This window comes from Dama dama, chromosome 4 (genome assembly GCF_033118175.1).
Source record: "Dama dama isolate Ldn47 chromosome 4, ASM3311817v1, whole genome shotgun sequence".
Classification (NCBI taxonomy): domain Eukaryota; kingdom Metazoa; phylum Chordata; class Mammalia; order Artiodactyla; family Cervidae; genus Dama; species Dama dama.
The window spans coordinates 68,555,258-68,570,553 of record NC_083684.1 but is presented as its reverse complement, the minus strand read 5'-3'; the positions used below and the strand labels follow the sequence as shown (position 1 = coordinate 68,570,553).

General features: G+C 48.2%; 1 protein-coding gene and 1 pseudogene across 1 annotated transcript; both read left to right on the top strand.

Moving 5' to 3' along the window:
* The first annotated feature begins 2,056 nt into the window (after positions 1-2,056).
* LOC133055216 (aurora kinase C-like) lies at positions 2,057-12,492 on the top strand (annotated as a pseudogene).
* Positions 12,493-12,974: 482 nt separating this feature from the next.
* LOC133051996 (oxysterols receptor LXR-beta-like) lies at positions 12,975-14,672 on the top strand. The gene is given in 2 exon segments (XM_061136717.1): positions 12,975-13,821; positions 13,824-14,672. Coding segments are annotated over 2 exon segments (1,359 nt in total). The 5' UTR covers positions 12,975-13,247; the 3' UTR covers positions 14,609-14,672.
* The last annotated feature ends 624 nt before the right edge of the window (positions 14,673-15,296 follow it).

Sequence of the window (15,296 nt, the reverse complement as noted above, 5' to 3'; positions counted from 1 at the left end):
AGGCTTATAGCCAGTTATCTATTTTTATCTAAGTCGGTTTTAACCTTTGATGTATTATTAACACATATACCAAAGCATCTTTCCAACGTTCCTTTTCTGCAAACCTTTTGTCACCTTCTAGATCTGTATTAATTTGTTCTGTTTTTCCCCCACTTACAAATAACCAGCTGTAGAACAGATTATCATTACTTTTTACAACAGAAACACCTCCAATCTTTTATATCTTCTTTCACTGACAACATGTATCTTTACCTGCTTTACGCACTGAAATCTTTTCCTTGTCACTTTAGTAGTAGCTTTGATTCCATATTATAATTTTTAACCTTTAAAAAACCTTAACGCCTAGTGAAAACCAATAAGAAAGCAATTGTGAACTGTTTGTCATAGTGGCATTCTCTGATTAGGAAACTCAGGAACATATTTTAGAACCTCTAAACACATGTATTTTTCCAAAGTACAATTTATTTTCTCTCAATGTAATACAAGGCATGTGTCTAGTGAGCCCAAACATCTTTAGGTTTTTTCCTTGTATTTAGAATTGTTTGATTTGTAATGCTTACTTTTCTTTAAGCCAGTTAAGTAGAGCTTATTTACAAATTAACCTCAATGATATTATCCAAAGACAAAGACCCACAGCGAGGCACACACAGATCCAGGCAGACAGAGGGCTCATGTTGTTTGGTCACTCGGTCGCGTCTGACTCTGCGACCCCATGGGCTGTAGCCCGCCAGGCTCCTCTATCCATGGGATTCTCCAGCTGAGAAATACTGCCATTTCCTGCTCCAGGGGATCCCATAGTTTTCCACTAAAGATTTATTATAAAATGTCTTTTGCCCCTTTTCTTTTTCTTGGCTTGAATTTCTACTAAATTACCCAAGTTGAAGTCTCAGGTAAAGTGGGCTGTGTATCTCCTAGTCAAGATAAGAGTTAACTTCAGGCTTTTTTCCTGGCATATTTTTGCTTTCTCAGGGTCAGAATTCTGCGGGGGGTGGGGAGGGTGGGGAAGAATTTCAACAAGCCAGCTTTTCCTAACTGCACGTGCAAAAGGAACTGGTTTTCAATTTCAAAAAAAGTTTCATTTTAACCCATTTTCTCTGGAGTCTAAAGAATATCATGGCCATCCAGTGTCAAAAAGTGTCACCTCTCCTGGCTGTGGTCATCGCTTCACAGCGAACACACAGCCCAGACGGTGCTCGGATTGGCCCCAACAGGAGGAGCAGACCGGCCGATAAGGTGCTGCCCCGGCAGGGACTGTCCCTCTGGGAGCCGGGGTCTCAGTCTGATCAGAAGGGTCTGGAGGAGGAAGGGACCGTGCCGGAAGGGGAAGCTTCGTTCTTTTCCCACTTTCTTCTCCTTCCTCCACCCCAAGAGGAGTTAGGAGTCAGAGGGGGTTCTTGAGAAAGTTAAGAGGGTTTTTCTGATTACAGGAGGCACAGAGCAGGAATATGATCAAAGTGGAATAAAGTCCTGAACATATCGGAACCGCAGCCCATTTTCCTGTGTCAATAAAGATGCCCAGTTTCAGGCGTTTCCCCCCTCCCCCCTCCCCCCACCCCGATCCACCAATTTAAATAAAGGCCAGACACTGTCACAGTAAAAGAAAAAAAAAGTTTCCAATTCTTAAGGATACACTCCAGGGGTGTTTCTTTTGGCTCAAAAAGGGATCTCCCCATGTTGAGTGACCTCAACTGAGGACAGAGCGTGCTCCTAGAAATGTCCCCCAGGACCCCGGACACATTCAGGAGGCGCCTGGAGGGAATCTGGAGGGTCCCCGAACTCTGACTTCATGCTTGACGGGGCTTTGTGCGTCCTCTCCTCCCCCACCGATTTCTAACCGGAGGTCTCTGGTCGTCCTTGGCACGCCGTGCAAGGCGTCTTTTTTTCCAACCCCGACGAGGACACGCGGGCTGATACGGAGCGGTCAGCAGGCGTAAGCTTCCCAGACAGCAGATAATGCCTGGACGCAGACCGTTTGGAAGGGCCGTCACAGTTGAGGGGCCGCGGTGGCCTGGCGTGGGGGGATCTCTGGAGGAGTTGGAGTGGGCCGCGGTGGAACATGCCAGGGGGTCAGGACCCCAGGGCTGCACCTGAGCGGCTGACAGCGCGCTTGCAGCGGAGAGGCTGCAGTGAGCCCTCCCTCGGAGGCGGAGAGGATTGGGTAGGAAAGGGACCTTTTGTGCCAGAGACGTGGGAAAGGAAATCCCAGGGACTGAACCTGGGCAGCCTGGATGCAAACCAGGAGTCCCGCGGTCAGACCTCCAGGGCCAGAGGCTAGAAGCAAAGTGCCCTGGCTCTCGCCCACGTTTGAAAGCAAGAATGTTTCAAGGATGCAAAAGCTGTAAGCAAAACAAAACAACAGGTACGACATTCATTCTTAGAAGCAAAACACAGGGGAGCACCCAAAGCGGCAGTTCATGTGTTTGAGTCAGAGGCCGGCGGAGACAGACACCCGCGGGGAAGGGGGCGGGCTTCCCCTGAAGCCGGGGAGCACAGTGGGAGGTGACGCGAGCCACTCACGAGGCCCGTCCTGGGTCTCCACGCCGGGCACCATCTGTCTCTCTCCCCATCTGACCAGTCCAGGACCTGCCCCCCAACATGCACGCGCAACTTTTTGCGAAGACGGATCCCACCGCAGAGGCCGGTGGGGGCAGGCCCACACTTATTATGGGCTGCGGCCCCCGCCCTTTCGGCCCCCAGGAGGCCTTCCTGCTCTCTTGCGGACGAGGAGGTTTTCTTCCTTGACCTCAAGAGCGGGCACCGTATCTCTTGACTCCAGCAGAGCTCAGCTTCTGCCACTAGCTTTGTCCTTGGAGTGTATGGGTGAGAACAAAGCTTCAGTCTTATTCCACTTGATAAGCACAAGCTGTCCAGCCCGGGCCCCCCTCTATCTCCTACCCCAAAGTAAGTCAGAGCGAGAAAGACAAATATATTAAGATATCGCTAGCAGATAGAATCTACAAATTCATGCAAATGAACTAACTTGCAAACAGAAACAGACGCACAGACGTAGAAAACCAGCTTATTATTTTTAAAAAAGGGAGGAAAGATACATTAAGAAGTTGGGATTAACATATACATACTGCTATATATCAAATAGGTAATCAAGAATGACTTCCTGAATAACACAGGAAGTCTACTGAACACCCTGTGGTCTATACGGGGAAAAATCCCCCCAAAAGAATAGACATATGTCTATGTGTAACTGAATCAAGTTCCTGTACACACACACACAAAACAAACAAACAAACAAAAAAACCAAACAAAACCACGACATCGGAAATCAGGTCTAGTGCAACAGAAAATAAAAATTAAATCCCCCCCTCCAAAAAGTGGAGCACGAAGAAATGCTGCCACCTTGTGGTCACCTTTGGTAACAACAACCGAAAAGCCTGTGTTGATGGACACTCAGTATTCACTAGGCCTGCAGGGACATAAGGAAAAAACACCCATTCTCAGCAAATGTCCTCGGGCAGGTCCTGGAAAAAGAATTCAAAACAGGGCAGACGGTCAAGAAGCCCACCCAGAGAGGTAAGTTTTACTCGCAGTCTTTACAAAACACTACATGAAAAGATTTTATATCTCAATCTTACAGAAATGCAAATCAAAACTACAACTGAGGTATCACCTCACTCTGATCAGACTGGTCTTTGTCGCAAAGCCTACGAATGATAGACACTGGAGAGGGTGTGAAGAAAAATAAACCCCCCTACACTGATGGCAAGGTAAATTGTTAACAGCTAGGATAGAGGATAGCGTGGAGGTTCCTGAAAAGAGAATGAAATTATGTCACTGCCTAACTCCATGCAGAAAAATATACTCCAAATCAATCAAAGATCTAAATGGAGGACAGATGCTGTAAACCTCTTGAGAAAAATACAGGCAGAACACGCTTTGATATAAATCACAGCCAGTTCATCTTGGATTCACTCTTGCTGCTGCTGCTGCTAAGTCGCTTCAGTCGTGTCCGACTCTGTGCGACCCCATAGACGGCAGCCCACCAGGCTCCTCTGTCCCTGGGATTCTCCAGGGAAGAACACTGGAGCGGGTTGCCATTTCCTTCTCCAGGATTCACTCTTAGAAAGATAAAAAACTAAACAAATGGGACCTCATTAACTTTTTTAAAAGCATTTGAGCAGCAGGGTAAGTCACAAATGAAAGAAAAGACAACCCACAGAACTGGGGGAAAAAATGTGTTTTCAAACGGAGATACAGGGAATTCATCTCCAAAACAGACCAACAGGGCTTGTGCAGCTCAGTATCAAAAACCAAACAACCTAGTAGAAAAATGGACCAAAGAGCTAAGTGGACATTTGTCCAGAGAAGGCATCCAGGTGGCCATAAAGCACATGCAAAGATGCTCAGTGTCCCTAAGCACTAGAGAAATGCAAATCAGAATTTCAATGAGGTATCACTTCACACCAGTCAGCATGGCCATCTCAAAATTTCGACAGCAAAAAATGCAGGAGGGGGTGTGGAGAGAAGGGAACCTCCTACCCTGGGGGGGGGAATGGAAATCAGTGCATCCACTCTGGAGAACAGCATGGAGGGTCTTCCAGACACTCAGCAACAAAGTGCCATGTGACCCAGCCATCCCACTCCTGGGTGTGGATCCTGACAAAACCAAATTTTCAAAAGATACTGCACGCCAACAATCATGGCATCACCAAGATACAAAAGAAACCTAAGTGGAGAGGGACAGGTGAATGCATAGAGAAGCTGGGGTACAGGTTCACAAAGTGGCATTACCCAGACATAAAAGATGGAAGAATGCCACTTCCAGCCATGAGGAAGAGCTAGAGATGGTCACACCAGGTGAAGTTCAGTGAGAGAAAGAAAGACGAGCGTCATATGTTGTATTTCTGGGTGGAATACAAACACGGAAACAAATGAGCTTCTTTACAAAACAGAAACAGCTGCATAGACTTAGTAAAGAAACTTATGGTTACCAAAAACAAACCGTGGCGTGCAGGGAGAAATTAGCAGGTTGAGAATAACACATATACACCACTATTAACAAAAGAATGCACAAGGACCCACTGGGAGCACAAGGAGGCCTGCCCCACAATCTGTAATAAACTATATATGAAAAGAACCCCAAAAGAACATATATACATCTACATGTAAATTAAGTTGCTGTACACATTAAAAAAAAAAAAAATCCGCAACAAAGCAAATCATCTATACACTCAATTCAAAATAAACATCAAAAAGAAAGAAGAAAAAAAGAAAGACAAAGGACTGCTGACCCTGTCGCCCTCAGGCCTTGGGGACCCGGGCTGGTGTCACGGCCCTGGGGCCAGAGCAGGCTCGGGTCCCCTGGCAGGACTGTCCTGGGGTTAAGGGCGCTGGGCAGGCTGTGCCCGCAGTGAGCGCCCCCCTGGACCTGGCCTTCCTGTTCCCCTCTGCCTGAGCCCACCGTCTCCAGACCCAGGGGTCTCTCCAGCAGCAGAGCCAACCCTAGCACCCCCAAAGGACGGTGGGGTCTCTGGGCTCCGTGTGTCCTGGGGGTGCGGTTCCCACCTCCAGCCTCCTTCCTCTCCACCCGAGGAGGACAGCTCCCGCTGCAGAGCGGTGTGCCAATCGCTGGGATTTGTCCAGGGGGATAAAGGCTAAGGGGGAAGAAGGAGACACAAGCCCTGGGTGTATCCACCCAGGAACAGGACTCGCCCCGAGGCTCTGGCCGCCCAGGTAACCGGAGTTGGGCGGGGAGAAATGCTGCCCTGTGGCCATTCCCTGTAACAACCCCTTGAAAACCGGTGCTGATGGGCCCAATATTCACCAGGGCTGGAAATGACACCTGCCCTCAAGAATGCCCTGGGGTAAATCACCGGAAAAGAATTCACAACAGGGCTGACTTCCATGAAGCCAACTTCAAGAGGTTAATTAGCCTCACAAGGTAGAAGGTAAAAAGCTCATGGAAAGACACTCAGCATCAATAACTATTAAAGAAATGAAAATTAAAACTAGGTTGAGGTATGATCTCACACGGCTCAGAACGGCCATCCTCGAGGAGATTTTCAAAGATTAAACGCTGGCGAGGGCGAGGGGAACAGGGAATCCTCCTCCATCGTGGGCGGGGTTGTAAATGGGTGGGTGTAGCCAGGAAGGAAAATATTTAGAGGCTCCTTAAAACACACAATAGAGAGTTACCACTTTTTGGGAAACCCCACTCCTTGCTTTTATCTGGGAAAAGTCCTAATTCAAAAGGGCACGTGCACCCCTATTTTCAGGGCAGCACTAGTCACAACAGCCAAGACAGCATTAACGGAAATATCCATCGATAAATGAAGACTAACTGGCCCATCTGTACACTGGAATACACTCACAAATCAAAAAAAAAAAAAAAAGAGAGAGAGAGAGAGAGAAGGAAAAATCCCACGGGCAGCAGCAGGGATGGACCAAGAGATTATCATCCTAAGTGAAGTAAAGTGAAAGTGAAGTCGCTCAGTCGTGTCCGACTCTTCGCGACCCCAAGGACTGCAGCCCACCAGGCTCCTCCGTCCATGGGATTTTCCAGGCAAGAGTACTGGAGTGGGCTGCCATTGCCTTCTCCTAAGTGAGGTAAGAGACAGACAAATATCACGTAAAGGGGGAAGCCAGAGATTCATGCAAATGAAATAACTTGCAAATAAAACAGACTCAGTTAAAAAAACAACTCATGATTATTTTTAAAAACATTTTGTAGGGAGCGATACACTAAGAGGTGGGGATTAGAATGCGTGAATTACTACTTATCATATAGATAATTTGAAAGGACCAACTGTTAGCACAGGGACGTCTATGGAACACTCTGTGATAACCTTTGCGGGAAAAGACTCCTAAGAAAATAGATACACGTCCGAGTATAACTGAAACAAGTTCCTCTTCACCTAAAACAACCCCAACTTCAGAAATCAAATCTCCTTCAACAGAAAATATAAATTAAGTTACAAAGAAAAAACCCCACAAAACCAAAAACTGGGACATGCACGAGGAGATGCTGCCGCCTTGTGGCCGCGTTTGGTACAGCAACGGAAAAACCTGTCCTGATGGGCACTTAATATTCACCAGGTCTGTGAGGACATAAGGAAAAAACAGCGGTCCTCCACAAACGTCCTGGGGTAGGTCCGGAGAAAATTCAAAACAGGGCAGACTGTCAAGAGGCCATTCTAGAGAGGTCAGTTTTACACTATTTTTTTTTTTTTAATCATATGGAAACCTTTCAACATGGAGTAATTTCAGAGAAATGTGAGTCAAAGCTACAACCAGGTATGAGGTCACACCAGTCAGAATGGCTTTTGTCAAAAACTCTACAAACAATACATGGTGACGTTTTGGAGAAAAAGCAATTCTCCTACGCTAATGCTGGCAATGTAAATTGTTAACAGCCGAAACAGAGGACAGCGGGGAGATTCCTTAAACAAGTGAAAAGTGAACCTAATTATGTCCCTCCCTAACCCCATACAGAAAAAAACACTCCAAACTGATTAAAGAGCTAAATGGAGGGATGGATACTCTAAACTTGAGGAACATATGGGCAGAACAGGTTTTGAAATAAACCATAGCAAGCTCTTCCTGGTTTCACTCAGAATAATACAAAATAAAACAGAACTCCACAAAAGTAACCTCATTAACCTCAAAAGCTTTTGCACAGCAAGGGAAACTCTAAACAAAAGAAAAAGACAACTCTCAAAATGGGAAAAAATGGTTACAATCCAGTTTAAAAACAATTTATTCATCTCTAAAACATGTGAACAGTTCATTCAGCTTGATATAAAAAAACAATCAACTCAAGAGAAAAACAGGCCAAAGATCTAAATAGACCTTCATCTTAAGAAGGCATCCAGACGGCCATAAAGCACGTGAAAAGAGGCTCAGTATCACTGTTAGAGAAATGTCGATCAAAACTGCAAGGAAGTATCAACTCACACTGCTCAGAATAGCCATCCTCCAGAAGATCTATGAAGATGAAACGCGGCCGAGGCTGAGGGGAACAGGGACTCCTCCTGCCCTGTGGTTCAGTTCAGTTCAGTCCAGTCGCTCAGTCGTGTCCGACTCTTTGCGACCCCATGGACCGCAGCATGCCAGGCCTCCCTGTCCATCACCAACTCCTGGAGTTTACCCAAACTCATGTCCATTGAGTCAGTGATGCCATCCAACCATCTCATCCTCTGTCGTCCGCTTCTCCTCCTGCGCTCAATCTTTCCCAGCATCAGGGTCTTTTCCAATGAGTCAGCTCTTCGCATCAGGTGGCCAAAGTATTGGAGCTTCAGCTTCAGCATCAGTCCCTCCAATGAGTATTCAGGACTGATCTCCTTTAGGATGGACTGGTTGGATCTCCTTGCAGTCCAAGGGATTCTCAAGAGTCTTCTCCAACACCACTGTGGGTGGGGATGTAAATGGGTGGGTGCAGCCACGAAAGAAAACAGTGTGGAGATTCCTTAGGACAGTAAATACAGACTTACCACCCGATCCGGCAAGCCCACCCCTTGCCTTAGATCCGGAGAAAACCATAATTTAAAATGATACTTACACCCCTACTTTCAAGGCAGAACTGTTGACAATATTTAATAGTCTACTGAATACACTGCAAGAACCTACATGGGAAAACCCCAGAAAGAATAGACATAGGTCTATGTATAATTGATCAAGTCCGTGTAAACCTGAAACAAACACAACGGAAATCAACTCCACTCCAACAGAAAAAAAAAAAAATTAAATTAGCCAAAACAAAGCAATCAAAACAGCGGCGCATGAAGAAATGCTGTCGCCTTGTGGCCGCTTTTGGTAACAACAACAGAAAAACCGTGCGGATGGGCACTTGATTTTCACCAGGCCCGAGGGGCTGTAAGGGGAACAAACCAGTCCTCAACAAATGTCCCGGGTAAGTCCGGGAAAAAGAATTCGAAACAGGGCAGACGATGAAGAGGCCAATCTTGAGAGCTCAGTTTTACTCGCACTGTGTTTAAAAATAGCACATGAAAAGCTTTCAATATCATGAAATGTTATAGAAATGCAAATCAAAGCTACAGTGAGGTGAATCAGTTCACACCAGTCAGAATGGCCTTTGTCAAAAAGTCTACAAACAATAAAGGCTGGAGAGGTTGTGGAGAAATGCGACCCTCCTGCACTGATGCTGGGAATGTAACTTGTTAACAGCCACGATGGAGGACAGGGTGGAGGTTCCTTAAACAGTGAAAAGTGAAAGAATTTACATCTCTCCCTAACAGCTTACAGAAGAAGAAACTCCAAATCGATTAAAGAGTCAAATAGAGACATGATTCCTCTAAACCACTTGAAAATATATGCAGAACAAGCTTTGACATAAATCACAGCAAGTTCTTTTTGGATCTATGCTCAGAGTAATTCAAAAGAAAACTGAAAAAAGCACCTCGTTTACCTGAAAAGCTTTTTGCACAGATAGGGCAACCTGAAAGGAAAGAAAAAGACAACCCTCACGATGTGAAAATGTTTGCAACTGAAGTTAAAGACAGGGGTTCACCTCCAAACATGCAAACTGCTCACGCAGCTCAAGATCAGAAAAACCGTCAACCCAGTAGAAAAATGGGCCAAGATCTAAATGGACACTTGTCCAAGGAAGGCATCCAGATGACCAAAAAGCACAAGAAAAGATGCTGAGCGTCACTACTAGAGAAATGCAAATCAAATCTACAACCAGGTATCACCTCACGCAAGTCAGAATGGCCTGTGTCACAAAGTCTACAAACAGTAAATCCCGGAGAGGGTGTGGGGAAGCGGGAACACTCCGACACTGATGCTGGCAATGTCAGTTAACAGCCAGGTGGAGAATCCTTAAACAAGTGCAAAGGGAATGAAATTAGGTCTCTCTCTAACCACGGACAGAAAGAGAAAACTCCAGATCAATTAAAGAGCTAAATGGAAGGACAATACTCTAAACTTCTTGAGGAAAATATACGCAGAACACGATTTGATGTAAATTGCAGCAAGTTCATTTTGGATCAATTCTTACAATAACGAAAAATGAAATAAAACTCAACAAAAGGGACCTCATTAACCTCAAAAGCTTTTCAACAGCACAGAAAACCCTAAAGGAAAGAAAAAGACAAACATCTAAATGAGAAAAAAAGGTTTGCAACCGAATTTTAAAACAAGGAATTCCTCTACAAAACATGCAAACAGCTTATGCTACTCAATATGGAAAAAAACAATCAACCCAATGGAAAATCAGGCCAAAGATCTAAATGGATATTTGTCCAAAGAGGGCATGCAGATGGCCATGAAGCACATGAGAAGATGCTCAGCATCACTGTTAGAGAAATGCCACTCATAGAGCGAGGTATCAGCTCAGACCTCACAGAATGACCATCCTCCATGAGATTAAATCCTGCCGAGAGTGAGGGGAGCAGGGAGACCTCTTACACTGCGGGCGGGGAGGTAAACGGGTGGGTGCAGCCAGGAAGGCAAACAGTATAGACAGTCCTTAAAACACTGAGTATAGAATTTCCACCTGTACTGGCAAGCCCAGTACCCCTTGCCTGAGATCCAGAGAAAATCATAACATAGATACTTGCTCTCCTATTTTCAGGGCAGCACTACTGGCAACATTCAACACAGAGTCTGAATTAAAATGTACATCAACAGAGAAATGAAAAACTGCCTTGGAAGCAGCGTGGATGGACAAGAGATTCATCATACACAGTGAAGTCACTCAGAGAGGGCAGGAGAAATATCCTATCACTTCCAGGTGAAATGTATAAGCTTATAACATTGAAGCAATTTATAAACAGAAACAAACCCACAGAGTTAGAAAACCAACTTATGATTACTGAAAAAAATAAAACTAGGGGAAAGAAGACATTAAGAGGTTAGGATGAACATATCCACACTATGTATTGTCAGATAGATAATCCAAAAGGACCTAATGAACAGCACAGGGAAGTCTACTGAACACTCCAAAGAACCTATACGGGAGAATTCCTGAAAAAGAATAGATATGTCCATGTATAGCTGAATCAAGTTCCTGTAAACCTAAACCAGAACAACAGACATCGGCACTACTTCAAAGGAAAACAGAAACATACAAAAAAAAAAAAAAAGAGAGAGAGAGAGAGCCTGGCGCATGAAGAAATGCTTCCACCTTGTGGCCACCTTTGGTAACTACAACTGAAAAACTGGGCACTTAATGTTCCCCAGGCGGGAGGATTTAAGGAAAAAACACCTGTCCTCAGCAAACATCCTGGGGTAGGCCCTGGAAAAAGATTAAGAACAGGGCAGACAGTCAAGAGGCCACTCTGGAGAGGTCAGTTTAACTGGTCACACTGCTTTTAAAAAAAATTAGTGGAAAACTTTCAATCTCCTGAATTCTTCTTCTTTTTTTTTTTAACCTCCTGAATTCTTAAGAGAAATGCACATCAAAATAACAATGAGGTAACACCTCTCACCTGCCAGAATGGCCTTTGTTAAAAAGTCTACAAACAGATAACCACAATGGTGTGATCACTCATGTAGAGCCAGACATCCTGGAATGTGAAGTCAAGTGGGCCTTAGAAAGCATCATTACGGAACCCCCAGGTGGTGTCCGCTCAGCCACTGGAACCTTTGTGTGGGAGCAGGTCGGGATTGGAATGAAGCTCATCCTGAGTGTTCTGCCTGGATACCCAGCTCCACAAGGCTGAGGAAGGCGCCCTTCTCACCACCATCTCTTGTCATGAGCCACCGAAAAGCTGTTAGGAAGTCGAGTAGGGGGTCAGCCCGCAGGTGAAAGGACCAGACAGAGAGGTTTTAGAGGAAAGTAGCTGCAAAAGGTCAAACAGGGCCCAGCAACCCTATCGTGCGGCGTTTCACAACTGATGATTTTGAAATCGGGTGTCCTCTCGGCAAGGGAAAATTTGGGAATGTGTACCTGGCTCGCCTCAAGAAAAGCCATTTCATTGTGGCCCTGAAAGTCCTCTTCAAGTCCCAGATAGAGAAGGAAGGACTGGAACACCAGCTGCGCAGGGAAATTGAAATCCAGGCGCACCTCCAACACCACAATATCCTTCGCCTGTACAACGACTTCATGATGCACGCCTGGTGTACTTGGTTCTAGAATATGCTCCAAGGGGTGAGCTCTACAAGGAGCTACAAAAGAGCCACATGTTTGATGAACAGTGTACCGCCACGGTAATGGAGGAGTTGGCAGATGCTCTGACCTACTGACATGAAACGAAGGTGATTCACAGGGATGTTAAGCCAGAGAACCTGCTGCTGGGGCTCATGGGTGAGGTGAAGATGGCAGACTTTGGCTGGTCTGTGCACACACCCTCTCTAAGGAGAAAGACGATGTGTGGGACGCTGGACTACTTGCCCCCAGAAATGATTGAGGGGAGAACATACAACGAGAAGATAGATCTATGGTGCCTAGGGGTGCTCTGCTATGAGCTGCTGGTGGGAAATCCGCCCTTTGAGAGCGCCTCCCATAGTGAGACCTACAGAGGCATCCTCAAGCCGTGTGCCAAAAGGAGCCGCAGCTGGGGAGGTGATGCCGAGTAAACCTTTGGCCCTCGAGCAAGAGACGTACTAGGCAGAGTTTAAGGCTACACAGGGAGGGGCGGGAAGATCTGGGACTCACCACGCCGCCCTGGTAAAGAACCAGGTAAAGAACCCGCCTGCGACGCGTCAGACCTGGGTTCAATCTCTGGGTTGGGAAGATCCCCTGGAGAAGAAAACGGATATCTACTCTAGTATTCTGGCCTGGAGAATTCCATGAACAGAGGAGCCTGGTGGGCTGCAGTCCATGGGGTCCCAAAGAGTGGGGACACGACTGAGCGACTTGGACCTTCACGCCGCCCTACGGCCCAACATTTTATTGAATGGGGTCAAGAACTCTTCTGCCGGCCCACATCCTAGTTACCCGGAAACGCAAACTTCCGGCGGGCCCACGACTTCCACGTTGGGCAGCCCATTAGGCTATCCCGGGACGAGCCGGAATTTCGTCATCGCGACTACCCGCCCACTCCCGGAAGTGACGCACGGTGGGGTTGCCGGAAGAAGTGGCGAAGTTACTTTTGAGGGGACCTGAGTCGCGGCGGCGTGCCAGGGGCTACGGAGAAGAAGGAAGAGAAGGCAGAGCAAGGGAACAGAAGCAGTTCGCGCCGCCCCCCGGCTGTTTCCAAGGCAACGGGAGTAGTGGACCCCCCCGTAAGAGAGGCCGCCCACGAGACCCTCGCGCGCAGCCATGAGCCCCGCCCCCCACTGCTGTTCGGAGAGGGGCGGGACCTGGAGAGAGGCTGCTCGGTGACCCCACCATGTCCACCCCTACCACGAATTCCGTGGACACCCCCTTGCCTGGAAATGGCCCCAGCACCCCCTCTTCTTCACCTGGGGGAAAGGAGGATGGTCCTGAACCATGCCCTGGAGGGGCGGATCCTGATGCCCCAAGCACTGATGGGGCCGCCTCAGCCTCCGTCGTGGTCATCCTAGACACAGCGGAGGAGCCGGAGCGCAAGCGAAAGAAGGGCCCCGCTCCAAAGATGCTGGGCGACGAGCTGTGCCAAGTGTGCGGGGACACAGCCTCCGGCTTCCACTACAACGTGCTCAGCTGTGAAGGCTGCAAGGGCTTCTTCCGCCGAAGTGTGATCCGAGGCGGGGCCGGGCGCTATGCCTGCCGGGGCGGTGGCACCTGCCAGATGGACGCCTTCATGCGGCGCAAGTGCCAGCAATGCCGGCTGCGGAAATGCAAGGAGGCAGGGATGCGGGAGCAATGCGTCCGCTCTAAAGAACAGATCCGGAAGAAGAAGATTCGGAAACAGCAGCATCAGCAGCAACAGTGGTCACCCGCGGGGCCAGGAGTCAGCAGCAGCAGCCCAGCTTCTGGGTCTGGGGCCCTGGAGGGTCCGACGGGGGTGGCCAGGGCTCCGGAGAAGGTGAAGGTATCCAGTTAACAGCTGCTCAGGAACTAATGATCCAGCAGTTGGTGGCGGCCCAGCTGCAGTGCAATAAACGCTCCTTCTCCGACCAGCCCAAAGTCACGCCCTGGCCCTTGGGTGCAGACCCGCAGTCCCGTGATGCTCGCCAGCAGCGTTTCGCCCACTTCACGGAGTTGGCCATCATCTCCGTGCAGGAGATCGTGGACTTCGCTAAACAGGTGCCTGGCTTCCTGCAGCTGGGTCGCGAAGACCAGATCGCCCTCCTGAAGGCCTCTACCATTGAGATCATGCTACTGGAGACAGCCAGACGCTACAACCACGAGATCAAGTGCATCACCTTCCTAAACGATATCACCTACAGCAAGGATGACTTCCACCGCGCGGGACTGCAGGTGGAATTCATCAACCCCATCTTCGAGTTCTCGTGGGCCATGAGGCGCCTGGGCCTGGACGATGCCGAGTACGCCCTCCTCATCGCCATCAACATCTTCTCAGCCGACTGGCCCAACGTGCAGGAGCCCAGCCGAGTGGAGACCCTGCAGCAGCCCTACGTGGACGCGCTATTGTCTTACACCCGCATCAAGAGGCCACAGGACCAGCTGCGCTTCCCCCGAATGCTGATGAAGCTTGTGAGCCTGCGCACGCCCAGCTCTGTGCACTCGGAGCAGGTCTTTGCCCTGCGGCTCCAGGACAAGAAGCTGCCGCCTTTGCTGTCTGAGATCTGGGACGTCCATGAGTGAGGGGCCCAGGCACCCTGCCCCACTGCCCTGCACACCCCCAATGACTGGACACTGGGGTGGGAAAGAACCCGGCCGGGTCTGGGCTCCTGCTCTGCAGCTTGGAGCTCAGGCCTTGGCCCCCCGCCAGCCCTCAGGATGAGCCCCAGTTGGGGTCCAGGAGCCTCCCTGCCTGCCCACTGAGTCTTTCTGGGAGGGCTGGCGGGGGTCATAGGTCCTGACCTCTGACCTCTCCAGCACTCCCAGCTGCCCTCCCCGCCCAGCTTACACCTCAAGCCTACCATGCAGTGCACCTTGAACGGAGGCAGGAGGGCCTGTGGCTCTCCCACAGCCCGGAGACCACAGGCTCCCCCCTCTGCTCCTTTTATTTAATAAAAACTAAAAACAAAACAAAACAAAAACAAAAACAGGAAAATAAAGTATGACTAGAAACTTAAAAAAAAAAAAAAAAAAAAGCATCACTATGGACAAAGCTAGTGGAGGTGATGGAATTCCAGTTGAGCTATTTCAAATCCTAAAAGATGATGCTCTGAAAGTGCTGCGCTCAATATGCCAGCAAATTTGGAAAACTCAGCAGTGGCCACAGGACTGGAAAAGGTCAGTTTTCATTCCAATCTCAAAGAAAGGCAATGCCAAAGAATGCTCAAATGACCACACAACTGCACTCATCTCACGCGCTAGTAAAGTAATG